At 46.6% G+C, this 18,040-nt stretch overlaps 1 protein-coding gene across 1 annotated transcript in view; it reads right to left on the bottom strand.

The window, feature by feature from the left end:
* Window positions 1–18,040, bottom strand: part of ALK (ALK receptor tyrosine kinase) — a 630,248-nt gene that overhangs the window by 135,747 nt on the left and 476,461 nt on the right. The window contains exon 5 of the mRNA XM_053924484.1: window positions 16,739–16,866. Coding sequence (XP_053780459.1) covers window positions 16,739–16,866 — 128 coding nt within the window. The remainder of the gene's footprint in view (window positions 1–16,738; window positions 16,867–18,040) is intronic.

Raw genomic sequence — 18,040 nt, 5'->3', positions numbered from 1 at the left:
TGTATATCGCTCTGTGATAGGTGCCAGGCGCTGCGGAAATACGGAGATGAATCATCAACTCTCATCCTCAAAGACTAGGAATCTTTGGGCAGATGTGACAGGAGCACAGATAACTAGGAATTGTGGTAAAACTTAAGTACCATAATGGTGGTAAAAATAAAAGCCTGCAGACATTTAGAGGAGAAGTTATTTCTCCGTTGATAAGATGAATTAATTATATTTAATTTATGTGCTTTATAGTTGAGATGCTTGTATACAAGGTTTGTTTAAAGAGGGGTGGTAGGAAGCCCACTTGTCTGGGTTCTTCTAAGAAGAGGGGGTTTCTCTAAATCCCTACTCCCTGTGCATCCCTGTCACTGGGGCCTGGAGCCAAATAGGCTGCTGCGGGCTCAGAGGAAGACAAAGGGAAGTGGAGGAGAATGACCACATTGGAGGGAGGTTCCCAGAGGCCTTGCTGTCAGAACTGAGCAGCGAAGTATCCCCAGATCCTCCCTGTTGGAGAGACTCTCTCTGGAGCCTTCAGGAAATTGATGAACCTGCAGGCTGATCTCCGAGGCAGTCTCAAATCGATACCCCCGATTGGCAAAACAGGTCCCTGTGCTATTAGGAGTGGTGACAGCTTTCAGACGGGACATAAACTAATTGTTAAAGACCCCTCAGCATTATTCACCAGGGCGGGAGAATTAGTTTTAGTATCCGGGAAAAACAGCCATTTGGATAATTACATTCTGTTTCCCTGCGTCTCCTCTAACGCATTAGCGGGAGATAATATTCCACATTCTAAGTCCAGAACCATCCCACAGAGCTGCTATTAAACAGCTGTCACCTTCCTCTCCATAACTGGATGCATTTCTTGGCAGGAAGAATGACTCCCTGTGCGTGCGCGTGTGGCGGCTGCATCAATCCAGGCACGCAGGAAATGTATCACCGGAGTGAGAGGTGACACATTATAGGGAGAAAAACACTGGACTAGTTGTCAGGAGACCAGGGTTCTGGGTTTGGCTCAGCTGTGACTTGCTGTGTGACCTTGGGTAAGTCACTTAATTTCTCTGGTGCCTGGGTTTCCTAAGCTGTAATGTGAGGAGGCGGGCATAGGTGATTCCTCTGGAATCTGCAGTTGGAGGTCACCGTGTGGTGTCTTTATGAGCAGAGCATGGGGTCTCCATAACTCTTGCTTTGTTCTGGAAACTCTCAAAACAGATTGGCCACATGATCCTTGGACACTGCAGCCTACCCACTGCCACCAGCCCCGAAGAGTAAGGCTGTGGAGGCACTGGGCCTGGTTCTTCTTTGCTCCTCATTGACCTAAAGGACGAAGACAGGCTGCCTTGGAAAAACACTACACTTGGCTCATCCTTTCTTCACTTCATTGTTTTCACGATCCCTATCAGACCTCTGACACCACAAAAGTAATGGGAAATTAGAGAAGAGAATGATGGAGAAAAAGATGAAAAGGGATAGGGAGGGATAGATAGGGAAGAGGAGAATTAGAAGAGAATTGGAGGGAAAACTCCTGGAGAAGGGGTTATTGGAAGGTGGCCAAGTACAGGAGAATGATGGACGTTATGGAAATAAGTCCTAGAAGTTTATGAAATTCATTTCCCCTTACTTTTCCCTCCCTTCCTCCTTTCCTTCCTCCCTCCCTCCCTCCCTTCCTTCCTTCCTTTTCTCCTTCCTTCTTTCCTTCCAACAAATACTTACTAGCAACCAACATTCTGACACACAATATTCTCATCAACATTCTAGGTGCTGAAGATGGGTGAGTCATGGTGCTAACCATGAATAAAACATTGGCCTGGCATGAAAGGAGTTTATAGTACATTAGAAGGAGGCTGAGTGTGTATGTGACGAGGCGTGGAAAGACCATCATAGGAGTGGTGTGTACATGGCAAGGGGAGTGGGTCGATTCTACTGGCGGAGGGAAGGAGGGTCAGGGAGGCTTCATGGAACTGGGTGGGTTTCATGAGGTGAGAAGAATGTCTGTGCTCTTCTGTTATGTAGAGTGATCTTCCTTCATGCAGGCCCTGAGTTAGTCACTCCGCTCTCCCTATTTCCATGGTGCTGTGAGACAATCATAACTGCATTCACCTCCCTGTGTTGTAATCACTTCCTTCCACATCTGTTTCACTCATCAGGCTGAGTTCTTTAAAGCCAGGAAACTTAGCTTAGTTGATTTCATATTTATACTCTCCAGGACCTACCCAGCACCGTGCCTGCAAACAGCAGATGCAATGCCCCCACCCTGACCCCCAAACCAAAAAAACCAAAAAGCCCACATTGAGTGAAAGTATTAGGCATATATAATTTCTCTCTTACCAGACCCCATTTACACAGGTTATCACAAGAACTAACTCCTGCCCTCTATTTCCATCACATCGCTGCCATTTTGGGGAATGGTGTTTCAATGAAGGGTTCTATCAATATCCATGGCTCCCTTCCCTCTTCTCCCTCTTCCTTTTCCTTCTCTTCTGTTTCTTTTGCACCTGCCTCTTCCCCTCTTCGGGAGGCCCCAGTAGAAGTGGGTTAGCCTCAGTTTCTCTTGCATACTGACTACCTAGAATGTTTTTCTAAGGAGTGTGACATTTCAGGGGTCTCTTCTCAGGCAGAGCCTGGGGTGTGCACTAACAATAAATCAGTGGCTCTTGGGAATGTCTCTTCCCTGGAAGTACAGACTCCACTTTGGCTCTCTTCTTCTTCCTAGGGGACCTTCATCCGTTGCTGCTGTGTTATTTCTTGGAAAACAACATATCCAGGTAACTGGAGGCTTGTCCTTTTCCACAGAGCAATGTCTCTGAGCTCACACCATTCAGCCCCAAAGCTGTTGGTCTCTTAACTTGAAAATATAGGTGGAAGTCACCTGGCCTTGTCTCTCACACCCTCTTGAAACTGTCACTTCCACCAGGACACGCACTGTAGGTCTCTGAGCTCAATGGACCCCCTCTGGATCTAAGGTACAGGACTACATGGTTGTCCAGACTGTAGATGGCTTGGCCTTCATACAGGTTACTCAGCCTATTTTTTTGAGGGAATTGTGTCTTTTAATCTTTGTACACAAGCCCAGAGGCCTCAGTGATGGACACATTTAAAAAATCAAAATTATTAACTCTTCAATTTGTCATTTCCACTTCTGAAAGCAGGATTGGAAAGATGGTACCATCTGAGACAACAGTTCAGACTCAGTCATCCCTTCAGAAGAATTATTAAGAAGTGTATAGAGGAAGCCAGGTTGCATTATGTTTGTGAAAAGCATCAGGAGACTATTACACCTTAGCTGGAGACTAGGGTAACTCTGGCAAGAATAGGCACTCTCTCCCGTATGGGACCTTCTTCCTCCCATTGTGGGAGTGAGATTATGAAATTCGAATGGTCTTGTTGAAATAAATCTAAGCCCTTAAAAATGTCACCCAATCTCATAGTCCCTCATTATTATGGGTTATAAACACAGAATTAAAGTGGGAAAAATCTAAATATTACTGAGTTAATGTTCTCCATTGAATGAGAGTCTTTTCATGATTACAGATTAATTATAGGGAGACTTTCTATCCAGATACACATGTTTAAGAGCTACCAGACCTCCATGGCAGACACCTGGTGCATGCAGACCACGAAAAAAATGCCCAGCTTGGGTAACAATAACACCCAGTGTGGCTGACAGGCTTTGCTTTCAGGAATGTTTCCCCATTCCCTCCTGGGAAAGGAAGTGACGCAGTGTAGGGAGCATGGGGACTTCTCTGAGATGAGGGCAGGGGTGGAGCTGGAGAAGGGACAGTTAAGGAGGCTGCCTTGCTATGGGCTTCTTGTCACAGCTTAGGAAAGCTGGAAGCCTTGACATGTTTGCACTAAGAAGAACCTGAAGACCCATTCGGGGATCCTTGCTAAGCTCTTCCTTAGTGATATGGATGAAGGAGAACTGGGGCTCAAGACAGTGGTGAGGAGAGGATTAGGAAGAGCCAGTGAGGAGCCTAGGGCAACAAGGTCTGTGTTTTCCTACCTGGGACTTGGCCTAATGGAGTGGGAGAAGGAGGGAAGGACCAGAAAAAGACATGTGTGCCCTGGGTTAGCTCTGGGCTCTTCAACAGACTGGGAGAGCAGAGGGGGGCAGCTGAGAGTTTGTGGGTAGAGAGAGCCCGAGAGCGGAGCTCCATGAGACAGCGTCAAGAGTCTTGGTGTCTTCCCAACAGGGGCCCAGAGGTGGCCAAGATGGTGTGTGGAGGACTTGTGGAGGGAGCTGGAGTGACCATGTGGACCAAATGACCTGCCAACAAGGACTCCTTTAGTCATACCCACAGAGTTGGCCTGATGACCAGAGACCAACAGGGAACAGATCTCTCTGCGGCGGCCAGAGTGGGTAGCTCTTCACTACCAGGTGGCAGAGAAGCCTTCCTGTTTCTCTCACTCTGCAGAGGCATGGGAAGGAGGATAGAAAAGAATTCTGAACTGTCCAAATATCTATCCAAAGGGATAAAGAAAACTCTCACGTCAGAGTTTTAGAATTGACTTTAAATTAAGCTGTCTGCCGTCAATGGAAATGTGGGACGTTCTTCTAAGAGTCACATTAAGATTAATTTTTCATATTTGTACACAGACTGTAAAATTTACATCTTCTTTATGATGTTTAAAATCCTTTCCAATGGGCTGGTTCTTTTACATCACAACTGGCCTGGATTTTCTTCCCCCACTGCAGCTCTCTTCTGAAGCTTGCCATTTCGCTGGGCTGAGTGTGGGCTAGTCCTCTCTTTGAAAATATAAGCTGAGGTTCTGGTATGCTTATTACCCATGGGAAACTTTATCAGGATGCCGTGTATTCCATTTATTTCAATATAAGACCATGGACTGAGCATCTGCCTACCAGGCTCTCTGCCAGATGGGGGGGACCCGGAGTGAAGCTCCCCGTGCAGCGGGAAACAGAACATGTAGATGTTAAAGTCACCTTCTAGTCTTCCCAAGTCTGAGAAGTAGCAAGGAGGTGTTGGAGGAAAAATCTGACAGGAGGCAAAAACTCATGACTTGACCACTGGGTAATTACAGAACCTTAACTTCTTTGGGCCTCAGTCTATTCATCTGCATAATTGGGAAGCAGGGAAGACAGAAAGAATCCCTGAGGCCCTTCCCAGGTGCTAAGTTATATGAAACTTGTGATTTTCAAAAGTGAAGAACTGTGTTGTTAACTGAAGCCCCAGTAGACAAGAGAACTGACGGGAAACAGTGAGTACAAGTACATTCGCTGTCTGATTCTCTGGTAACATCTTCAGAGCAACGGCAGAACTCTACCTTCAGCAATCCTGTGGGGTGTGTTTATCTCTGATCACCTGTCTGGGTGGTCCTGGTGGAGTTCAGGGACTTGGGGAAGGTTCTAGACGGTGTGAACGGGAGGGCTCATATTTGCTACTACTATTATTATTGAGTATTATTATCATTTTCTTGGCAGGGAAGAATCAGGAATTTAGGCAGGGACAAACGCACCCAGTAGCATACGCTTATACTGGCAAAGTAGAATGCCCTTAAATGATTGTGTGCATATCTGAAATTATCTGCAATACTGATGGATTTGCCTTGCTTACATTTTCTAGCTCCTGATCTCAATTTCCCACTCTGCATTCATAGACACTTTCCCACACCACCCTCTCTCAACTTATTTGTTCATTCCCTCATTCAACACTCCACAAAAATTCATGGAGTCCGTGTCGTGTGCCAGGCTTTGAGCCAAGTGTTAGGGATGTGGAGATGAGGTGGAAGACTTGCAACTTAGCAGGAGTTAAAAATAGCACAAGCAAAAGTCAAACTGGCTGTGGTACTTGAATGATCCACCTGCGTTGAATGACGCCTTGCTGGAGCTCTGCAGACAGAGAGCCGCGCTGCTCCCCATATCACACTTGATGGGGTTGTTGGTGCCCTAGACCAAGGGTGGGGCTGGATGTGCAGGGGGAGTTCTATACTTTACAAAATATCCCATCAAATGATGACTATGTGGCTTCTTTGCTATTTTTTATCTCTGATAAGGCAAAAAACAATGATGAGAGATGGTGGCACCTCATAAGTCAGTGGGGTTTCTGATGATATTGTACCAGATAACATAATAACATAGAAATGCAAAAATGATCTAAAAAAGAAAAAAAGAATTTGTGTTCTTTAATAAAGTCTCCAGCCTTGATTCTGGAAACACGGGTTCCTGCTGTGGAGCCCAGTTACTAGGCGGTGGTGAAACGGAGAGCCCAGTAAGTGCACCTGGACAGTTACCAGGTAGGGGGGCTCCATTTTCCTTCATCAGTGCAAGCTCAGAACCTTCAAGTTGGGCACATGGTGGGGGGAGTGGCTAGAGCACACAGCCTTTTTCCCCGCCCTGCTTTCTTCCCTCCCACCCTCCCTCTTTTCCTGAGATTCCTCATTTCCTTGGAGAATCCTGTGGATCACACTGCCATCATCAATCTGACATTAGGAGTAATGCTTAAATCCTTTAAAGCCCTGGCCAAGGCCCAGAAAAAACTCCTGGACCACAACCACGGTAAGTTGGAGTGCTCAGTGTGACTTCACGAAAGACTGGGAAAGACAAGGCAGAAAGCCTCCGGCGTGTGCTACGAGCCTAACCTCTGTGCTTTGCTGACCATGAGTTTTCCCAACACTCTTCCTCCTGGCTTCCAGGGTTTTCCTATGTGCTGAGTGTGACCTCAGCTCCCATTACCCAGGAGCTCACTCCAGTTTAACTTCGTGACTCCCAGAGAAGAATGCTGGACCATCTTATCTACCTAGATCCTTGCCTTTGCTGTGTGGTGGACAGCGGGAAGAGCCTCAGCCTTAGGTAAGACCTCACTTTCCAAGTGCACGCTGTGTGGCCTTGCCCCTGCTCTTTAGGGTCACTATGTCCAAATGTCCCACGAACCCCTCATTGTTCATGTGTCTGCATGTGCTTGTGAGTGCATGCATGTTTGTGCACATATGTGTGTGTGTACATGGGGTGATGTCTCCTATTGAAGGAATGACAGGCACATGAAGGGAAAGGGGGAATAATAGGTGAAGGGAAAAAGGAGGAGAGAAGGAAATCTATGCTTAGAGTAAGGAATAAAAGAGAAGACGATGCTATATGTGCACACCCCAGATCTGGCCCCTGTGTAGCCCATCTGACCATTTCAGCCCCTGTCCATGGGTGCAGAGCCTGGGGCAAGAGCAGAGCAGGCTTCTCTGGTAACTGAGGTGTGGCCACCGTGATTAGATGACCAATTCAACGACCCAGTTTTCTCCTTATATAATGAGAGGAAGAAAGTTGAGGAGTGAGAATGAATCAATAGACAAGCAAAAAGATAAAGACACCCAGAGTCTGAGAGAAGCAGAGCAAAGAGAGGCTGAGGGTATGGAGATGTGGGGAGAGGCTGTTCATGAGATGTCAAAACAAACATCTGAGAAGGGACATGGTCAGTATATCTTTACTTACTCATTATCACACAGAGCAAACAAATGATGTAGCTCTGTGAATTGAGTAAGTGCTTTGGCATTACAAACAGCCACAGGTTAGGGTTGGAGAGAGGAATGGGCAAAAGGGCCATGTCAGGGGCGGGGGCGGAAATGGCAGTGAATGGGCAGGACAGCCCTCTAGCATCCATACACACATGTATTAGGGGGAGAGTGTGTGAACGCCAGCAAGTAAGAGTTTGAGTCCGGGCACTAACAAGAAAGACAGAGACAGTAAGAAAAGAAGGAAAATAGAGACCATCTCTCCTTATAATTTTTTGCTTTCTGTTCTAACCCACATAACGTAACCCTAGGAATTTCTCACCCCCAACTTTATGTACTCATAAGCCCACACGCACAGGACAGAGGCTCTAGGTTACCTAAAGGCTCTCCTTGACCTCTGGGGAGTGGAGCGTAGGAAGCTTTCCCCATTCCCAGCCCTCTGCAGACCAGAGTGACCGTCTCTACAGGGCATTCTCCTGCTGTTCCAGCTGTGACAGCTCGTTCGCCAGCGCTGCTGTGTCTTTCTGAACCATAAACCTACAGACAGGCTGCCTCCTGACCCAGGCTGCCTGTCCCTGTAGCACTGGGGAGCTAACCAAAGCCAATGTCTTCATTATATCCACATTTCACAGATGATTGAAAGGATCAGCTTAGAAAAGCAAAAAGAAAGTTGAGGCATTCAACCTCTCTGGGCCTGTTAAAACAACAGACTTATTATGTCCATGTGAATTTCCAGGAAGAAGCTTCTAATTAAAGCTTATTGCCCCTCAGCTGCCATTGGCCAGCGATGTGGCTTGTCTTTCCTGTTCATTAGAGCAAAAAGGCAGCCTAGTGAGGTTGCAGCCTCACAGAGCCCATGCCCACCTTCCGGCCCCACGCCCGCAGTGCACTTGGGAGGGTCCCAGCACTGCCGTGATGGGCCATCTCCCCCGCGTGTGACTTAGGATCTGGACAGGATATTACACCCCTGTTCTGGAAGGAAATGATAAGACCCTGGTCTACTAGTTGCATGAATGATTAATGAAGGATAATTAGTCAATGTTTGTTAAGCATTTTATAGATACAAAATGCTGGCTAGGAGTTAAATGAAAGAGCAGAAGCAGCAAAATCCAAAAGGCTGTAATCCACCCAAACGTTGCTCAGAGAATCCCAGAACGCTGGCGCGAGGAAAGGAGGGGTCACAGAGACCACTGGCTCTGTGGTGCACACACTGTGCATTGCGGGGCCTTCTGGGCAGCTGCCAGCAACTGCCTCCCAGTGTTTCCTCCTCCAAAAACCACAGCAAGAAAGGCAAACGAAAGTGCTACAGAAACCGTGTTTGCAGCATAACTTGAAGACAGGTAATGGCAGAAACTTCAAACTAACCATTAGTAAAAAGAAAAAAAGCATCGTATCCCAACAGTGCATGCTTTCGTCCTCCCAGTCTCTGCCCATCAGCAAGCGGAGGGCTCCCTCAGCCCTTGCTCAGGGCCCTCCACTCTGGAGGACTTTGAAGTCTGGTTCCCACAGCTCCAGGTGGGAGGAGCTCTGTCCAGAAGTCTGGGCAGAGAGGAACTACAATGGCTCCCAGTTCTTCAGATAAGTTAGCACCCCTCCCTGTGTCCCCCTCCAAATAAAACAAAACAAAACCAACTCTGAGATCAATTCTGTCCTTGGGAAAATTTAAGCAGCTTTAGGCCAATGCACAGGAGACTTTAAAATCTAATATATTTGGTTAAACTGGCCATGACCTTGTGCCTCAGTTTTAGGAACTGAGCCCTTCTCTGCCTGATTTGGTGGGTTAGAGCCCCATCGCTGTCTCTGGTATGGGCTTGGGGCTCTGCCTACCATCCGCACACCTATGGCTTGCAACAAGAGGATACCTGCCCTGTCGCTCCAGCGTTCCAGCAGGTGATCCCAGGCCTGGCTGTACCTCCTTTTTCTCCCATATCTCTCCGTCTCCCTGGAGGGGTGCTTCACCAACATCCCCTTGATGTGCCCCAAATAGCAGAGAAGGATGAAGTCATCCCCCAGGATCTGGGGATCACTATTAGCAAGAAAAATCTTTGAAGCCCATGCTTTATCTTAACATTTGTGGGTAGTGTGTATTGGAGTGCAAAATATAGCTGCGCTAGTTTCCATATAAAAATGTCCCCCTCCACCTTTTGCTAAAACTGTTGATTCCATGGGTTTGCACATTCCCAGGACACCACTACGTATCCTCGAGGTATGTGTGTCCAAGTGTGAGAATTACTGGCGGCCCTGCTTTGTCCTGACCTACTTATTGGATTCTGGCCCCTCCCAGTTCGCCCACAGCCAAATAAATGCTTTTAGCCAGTTCCTGTGTGGACGAGGCTTTGGAGGCAGCCCAATCTGAGGCAGAGCACTGAGAACAGAGTCATCCCATCTCTCCTCCAGGGAACATCTTTAAACTTCACCAAGGCCCCAAGTTGAGCGTTTCATGGTTGATCCAGTGTTTCCTGATGACTCGCATCAATTGTTCGCACCACATGTTCAATTAAGAGTTGCCAACGCCACCTGGTGAGCACCGCCACGATACCCTGTTTGACCTAGGGAGGGGCAGAACTGACCCTGTCTGATTTCCCACTAGGCTGCAGGCACTGTGTCACACTGTCACATTTAATCCTCACACGGACCCCAGGGCAGGGACCGTTGTCTTCATTTCATACACGAATGACCTAGTTATGCTGGGTGTAATGAACACACAGCACCCACACAACTCAGTCAGGATTCAGATCCATGTTTTTCTTATCCAAATCCTGTTCTCCCTTCCACTGTCCATGATGCAGTGCCCCTTGCTTTTCCTTCTGTTGCATCCTTTTGCCCATTTCACTCACGGAGGCATCTAGCAAAGAATGAAAGGCGCAGGGACAGCAGGTGAGGTTGGGATGTATGAATTCTACCATCAGCTGTTTCAGGAAGATGGAGAGGGTGTGGGGGACGTAGTGGGTTGAAACCAATGTCTAAACTGACGTTTCTCTTATCATCTCTGGAATTAATTTATCTTGGTCCACCTTGTTCTTCTCAGAGCCACAGATTTTAAGGAGTGGTTGTAAGAGGGGCCCTGGAGACCTAGAAAGGGAACACAGCCTCATCCACTACCAGCTGCAGCAATGGTCTCACTAATAACTGGGGTTTAATCCTCCACGTTCAAAGAGACCCCCATTACCCAAAACAATAATTTCTTTAATCACCCAGGCAGAGTGTCAATCAAATATTGAATCCTCAGAGTTACTTAAAACTAATAAATGCTTTTGGAAATTCTTTGAACATTTAATGAATGAGAAGTTATGAAATATGTATAAGCAGTAACAACACCATTTAGTACTATTAATAAAATAAATACATTAAAGAACAAAATTCATTACTATTTTACCACTAGACATTGATGTCAATGACTGAATATTGCTCCAAATTACTTGTAAAATAGACCAATTATTTGAGTGTGATTAATCTTTTCAATTATTTCATTTAGGTAGTTGTAAATTAAAAGTAATTTCCTTCTGGGAGTACGATGACCTCAGTACACTAGATTCTTATTTATTTATATTTAAAAACCTTTGTGTCTGCCCCTACTTCTGGGTGATTTCCAACAGTCGAATATTTAAAATAGGTGCCCAAGCGATCATTATTGTTCTTCAGCGCTCGGTGGGCATTTTTAATTGGCTTTATTAGCGATTATTCCAAAGTCAGGAAATCTCTGCCAATGGCAGTTATACATCGGTAGGGAAAGGAGGAACTGGCAAAACCCTTTCCTTCTTCTTCCAGCTGTGGGCCTGGCTGTTTTAGACCCGGAGCCCAGTCTGCCTGAGGAAGGCCGTGTGAGAAGCAGGTCAAAAGACTTCCAGGCTCTTCCCTGGCCTCCACCCGCCCCTGCAGGATCAAACTGTCCCTCTGCTTTTCACGGCACAATGAATCTCATGCACCCTGTCACGAAGGGAAAAATGACTTTACTAGGGATAAAAGCATAGATTGTAGGGAGTCATAGATTATTTTTTAATAATCTGAATACGGAGACTAAGAGGTGGTCTTTGGATTCTAGGGATTTGTCATCTATTGAGTGAGACACCTAAATAACTCCGGAAAGAAGTCAACTGTCCTAAAATAGAAATATATGGAAACGACCCTGAGCTGAGGCTTCTTGAAGAAGACAGTATTTGAGCTGAGCTGGGAAAGAGGTGCAGGATTTCGAAAGACAGAACGAGAGGCAGAGAGGGAGAGCGCTCTTCCTGTGCCCCAGCTGGAACAGAGGCGTGGTGGGGCGGGGCGTGTGCTGTTGGGAAAGTGTGAGAAATCTCAGCGGCTAGACGAAATCCTCATTTTAGTGCTTACCTTCTGAACAGTGCAGTACCATCTTGCAGATAAATTATGAGCAGGAAGTTTTAGAAAGAGGGAGTTAAAAAGGAGAGTGTTTTGAAAACGGGGTTCACCTTCCACCCGGAGGACAGAGTGAGAACTAACAGGACGCTAAGCTGTGGCTGCTATTTCTCCTTGGCTTTCACTTCCAAGCACACATCCCACCACTGCATAGCTGAGTCAGTCACTTGAAGTGACTGAGCCAGGTGGAGCCACCTTGGTGCCTGACAATGCTGAGGCTCTCGCCCCCTGGGCTTTAACATCACAAAGGTTTGGAGAAGGAGTTGAGAGCCGATTTATTTTTGTGAATGGCATTTTCTCCATGAGAAACTGAGCAGCACAGAGGAAGAGGCTCTGTCTTCAAGGCTTCAGCCAGGTGAGGCCCAGAGAGGTCAGGCAGCTCAGGGCATAATCTACAACGCACCTCCACAGCCATCTTCTCCTTGTCCTCATGATTAAGGCCAATTTTGGGAAACCACGGACATATCGTTAGTCCTATTTTAAATGAAAAGGACAGTCAGTGTGCCATTCTAGGGGAGGCCTTTAATGCCCCTTCTGATCCAGAGTTGGCTATCTATGGCAAATAAGAGGTGGAAAGGGGACTTAAAGCCCCTGATTGCTAGTTCAGTGCTCGCTCTGTGTCTTTTTGAGAAAGGCACATTGGCATTAGTTAGGAGGAAGACATCTCTGCAAATGGAGAAACTATTCAAGATCTCTGGTGCAAATTACATGTCAGTCAGGGATGCCCTTTGGGGAACAGTTTCTGTGCAAAGTAGAATGGAGATCTTAAAGCCACCACACACACTTAAAGCAACACGTTTATATCAGTATCAGGATGCGATTAGCTTAGTATTTGCTCAGTAAATGTCTGTTGAGTGAATGAGTGAATGCATGGATGGATGAATGGATGGATGGATGGATGGATGGATGGATGTGTCTGCTACATATAGACTTTTCTGCTGGCAGCCCCGAAACAGATGACCACGGTAACAGACTGTAACAAGTGTAGACTGAGAATTCTGTGGTGTGTTGCTTGCTGTTGGAACAGAAAATGCCCAGTTTGGGCTAGGCTGCCAGGAGCCAATGAGGTTATCCCTGATTTTACCCAGGGATTTTGAAGCCTACTCCAGAGGCTGATTGGGCCCACTTGGCTGGTCAACATCAGAATCTGCTTGTTTAGCTCCGCTCATTTCCTCTTGTCCCTTCCTGGCGCAAGGAAGACATCCTCCACTACCCATCATTGTCTTTGGTGGGGCAGGGGAGAGAGGGGACGGGACTGGGAGATGCTGCACATTTTTTCACTGGAAACATTCGTGTTAGCGCCATACCTAGCATCTCAAAGCCAGGACCTACTGGGACAAAAACCTGCTTTGTAAAAATGGCCTACATTCAATGTATAATAGCCTTGTGCCTAATCTTAATCATTTAGAGGAGGTATGGCTAATATAACTGTGTTTGGCTTTCACATTTCAAGTGCAGAATTGTGAGATCAAAAAGCTTCAGTTAATGGGGGGGGTTGAAAAGCAGACTGTCTGGGGGTTCTCAAACTGTACTTCATAAAATGCCTTGTGTGTAAGGGGGTGTCAAGGGCTGTGGAGAAGGTGGGTCTGGACTCCCCGCCCTCCCTCCCCCAGGGCGGCTCTGCTTGCGTAACTTTATATGATGGACTTCCGTGTAAGACTTTGGATAAGTGTTCAGCCTCTAAAAAATATTTGAAGACCTTGATCTAGTTTAAATGTCGTCATTTTAGGCTCAGAAAAGTTAAGATGTCTGTACATTTCTAACTCTTTTGAGCCATGTGTTTCAAGGTGTTCAGGGTGCTGGGCCTGTGTTTCACACCTTGGGTCCTCCTCCTTTCTGAGCTACCAAAGTTGGTGGGATAACCCCTCGTAGGTAATGTGGGGGTTATGACAGCCGCCCTGCCGAGTACAGAGCGTTACTGTAAAGCTCCTATGAGATAACACACCTATCTTTGCCTTTGCACATGGTAAGTACTCCCCTGATGTTAGCTGTTATGGCTTATTAACTGAGCACCTTTCACTGTTATACACTGTGATAGGTGTCAGGATTCAGAGAGGAAAGAGGCACGGCCTCTGCTCTGACGATACTGACAGACAGATACCATCTCTTATGCAGGGAAAATTGTCTCAATATCCCCTGCAAGGGCTTCTCTGGATTAACTAAAATGGCACCGCTCTTCATGTGAGCCAAGGAAGAGCGGTCGAGTTCTACAGACGCATTTCCCTCCATGCACTGTCTGTGCCTCATACGAGGGGACCAAGTGACTGTCAGAAAATAGGCCAGACATCCTGTAGACCCATCTGCAACCCTGGTTAGCACTTCACCAGCCCTGTTCACCCCTCTCAGAGATACGACTTGTGTCCTCCCCTTCACGACCTGAGCAAAGCGATGACCTCAGAACACGTGGACATTTGCCTACGTCAAACAGGCCTTGAGGAAGCCCCCCAAACAAATCCTCTTTAAATACATGAGCACGGTTTTAGGAGGCTTCTTCTGGTTTTGTTTGTTGTTGTTCACACCAACCGGTGTGCACCTGAATCTGTTCTGCTGCGGGAGGAAAAGCTAGAAACGCTCGGGAAACACCGGGATCGCTTTGTTCTTCTCTGCTCTCTGCCTTCCTCATCCACACCGACCCCTTCACACCCCTGGGGGCCACGAGAGTCCAAGCCAGAGGAGGAGTTCAGAGAACGTCTGCTTCCCCGTGGGCCCCAGGTGTGTTTTCTTGGACCTGTAGTCTCTGAAGGAAGAGAGCGAGACCATTAGAATCTTCCTAGTCTCTTGGCCCACCCACCTTCCCCAGAGAATCAGAGGCAGACTTCTTTCCTCCCTCCACTAAGAAAGCGTCCTGCCAGAAGACACATTTTCTGGATCATTAGATAAAGAGATCAACTCTCTTGGTTTCATAAGAGTGGAGAAGCAGACAATAAACAGGTCTTTTTAAACTCTACAACAGACTCGCTGCAAATGCAACAGAAGCTACAGAATAAGAATTTCATAGGTAAAGGGAGCTGTAGGGCTGAGGAAGAAAAACATTTGTACAACGGGTTGAGATCCTCGATCAACGGCACAAATAATTCTTGCAGGAGTAATTGTGATGAGCCTGATATTTGGAGATCTGTAGGCTCTTAGTCCCTTCTCCTGATGTTGCTCAAATGAGATTAGGTCAGTTCTGGGAACTGATACCCTCTCCCTGTCACTTTCCTGAAACTGGCTCTATTTCAACACAGGGCCCCTTTTGGACGGTACACAGGCCCTCGACATCTGCAAGGATTGATGATGTCCAGAGGCACACACAAATCCCTACGTTTGTGAGTGGGGAAACATTTGTACAAGCTCCTGGCATACTCCCAAACCACATGTTTCTTGTACATTGCTTCACGTCACAGGTTAACCACCTCTTCAACTTGAACTGAAGTTCAATCTATCACATTATGGTGATTTTTCTTTCTTCCACACAGAAACCAGTTTTGATTAAAGGGAAACACACACACACATACACTTGTAAAAGTTCTTGTAAAACAAGGCATGAATGAAGAGACACAGCAGCATAAGGAGCTGGGTAGCCAGTGTAGCTCCCTACCTCAGGTAGTCTTTCATACCCAAGCTCCAGGAGGCACAAGATTGAAAACCAGGCCTGTACATGCAGCGGATGGCTGTGTGCTGCAGGCCTTCATGGTGATGCCTGGGCGGTCTAAATCGAGACGTTAGCTCTGCAGGTGCTGCGGGTTTCCTTCCTGTCCACACTTCATCCTTGGGACTCGAACACTGCAGACTCCTTGGTATAGGTGAGAGCTCCCTCCCCAGTGAACTTCTGGGCAGAGCAGGCGCAGCAGGAGAAGAGCAGTAATGAAATCAACTTCTTCCTGAAGATTCTCCTATTCTTGTCTCCTGTACCCTTTACACGTGGAGAACAGTGAAGGACGCCTGTGATCACGATCCTAGGCCTTCTGTAGGGTCAAGGGAAGACCAGCCTCATACGCACCATGGGCAAAAGTAGGCTTACAGTTGTGAGTATGTGAAACGGAGTTTATTCTTGTATTACTACTTATTGGTCATTGTATTATTTTCCATACAAACAACTGTAAACCTACTTTTCCCCACCCCGTATCTACTCATGATCTATTTCATCCTGCTCACCAATCAGAACTGAGGCAAAAAGAATCACATAAAATATGACCTTGAAAACTAGGAATAGAGATCAAAAATTCTGTAGCGGAAGGGGGAAATACACTTATCAAGAAACTACACAGATACGATTACTGTGATTTAGTGAGTTCTCTGGCAACAAAGGCAAAAAGGAAAAAAAAGATAAATTACGTTCGGGAGAGAGATGCCTTCTCAAAATGAACTCTCGATGTGGGGCTTGTGCCGAGGGAGTTCCACGGCATGGGCCGTGCTCTCACGGTTCTTACTAAGTAAGTGAAAACCTTGACGTTCGACTATTTCTCATGTTGTCCCTTGATAGTAGCTTAAGCCAAATCATTTAAAACACTGGGTTGCAAGTGGGTGGAGAAATGGGCGAGACAAAAATGGCAGAATGCTGATAATTACTGAAACTGGGTTGAGGGTATATTAGGGTTCATTATTCTACTCTATTGCATTATTCTGTTTTTTTGTACATGGTTGAAATTTTCCACAATAAAAATTTAAGAAAAATGGTGAAATCACTTGGCAGCCAGAGAATTTAAGGTAATATGTTCTAAGTCTTAGGTGAAGCAGATATAATGTTACAGCGAATTGTTACAAACCGGTCACCTGGGCTACGAGGCACTGGATGATATTTAGAATGGGCCCCTCAGCACTGTGGGCTTTCCCATGGAAGTGCACACATTCCCAGCTCATCCCGGTGGCAGGCTATTGACACACTTAAGGCCACGAGCTATGGAGGAGGAAGCAGAAAGCCGGGCTCACATACCTTCACTGCAGTTCTTCAGGGCGAAGAAGTCCACTGCAGACAGGCTCCGGTTTCCACTTGAGATGTACTCCAGGGCCACTCGGAACGGGTTCTCTGGGCGCCCAATCCTTCCCTGCAGCACTGTCCAGCTGGTCGCAATGAAAAGCAGAGGGGAAACCACAGAGAACAGTGGTGAGAAGCAGGCCCAGCTTTCAGAGAGGTCCTGTTCCTGCTGGGACTTCAGGGCCCACACCCTTCACCAGCCCTTGGCAGCAAGAGAGGGAACCCTGAGTGGCTCGGAGGAGAGAGGCTCTGGGAGCAGCACACAAACATTTTTTGCTCCCTTTTCATCCAGCTAACTCAGAGACCCAGTTTCCAAACCCACAGAGGCCACTGGGGGGTTGTTTTCTTGGTCATACTCTCTTTAGGCAATTCAGACCTGTAGGTGATTTCAGTAGCCAGAAGACTATACATACTTCAGGAAACCTGGCAGCAGAGTGAAGGAATAGTCTTTAAAACATTCACCTATTTATAATTATGCCTGGAAAGATTGCTTGGTTTTCAGAATTTTATCTGATCCCACAGTCTCAGAATCCTCAGGTTTGCTATATAGTTACTTCAGGGAAGCTTTCAAGGGCCATTTATTTACTGCAGGAAAATTAAAGTGCACCGAAGCATGCATTTTGGGGTAAAAGGTACCTAAGATTGACGTGGACTCTGCGAAAAGGTGCAAACAGAAAAAGACAAAAGCAGGTCAAACGGGGAGCTTTGTATCCATCTATAATCAAGGACACTGACACCGTGGGAGGCCGGAGAATGAGCTGAATGAACGTTATTACACCTCACTCAGTCTATTAACCTCTTGGAATAGCCTCCTCTTACTGATTGGAACATCACGTTTGCTTTCCAACATTGCCTCAAGTTTTTAAAGAAATATATAGTCATTCTGAGAATTTTGTGTGGAGGCTGGAAACTACAGGGACTACTTCCCATTTTCTTCTATTTGAAGACAAGGATTTTATGGAGGTGTAATTGACATACAATAGATTGCATGTACTACAAGTGCACGATTTGATGCCTTAAGGTGTATAAATCGATGAGTTTTGACGTATGTATGCAGGAGGCCCCCCCTTATCCATGGTTTTGCTTTCTGCAGGTTTCAGTTCCCCATGTGAAATAGAAAATTCCAGAAATAAACTATTCCTAAGTTTTACACTGTGCGCTGGTCTGAGTAGCTTGATGAAGTCTCACGCTGTCCTGCTCTGTCTGTCCCAGACGTGAGTCATCCCTTCGCGAGGCGCAGCCACGCTGTGTACCCTGCTC

This window comes from Desmodus rotundus, chromosome 5, assembly GCF_022682495.2.
Source record: "Desmodus rotundus isolate HL8 chromosome 5, HLdesRot8A.1, whole genome shotgun sequence".
Lineage (NCBI taxonomy): Eukaryota > Metazoa > Chordata > Mammalia > Chiroptera > Phyllostomidae > Desmodus > Desmodus rotundus.
Note: the sequence above shows the minus strand (reverse complement) of the source record. Positions and strands in the feature narration are given on the sequence as shown.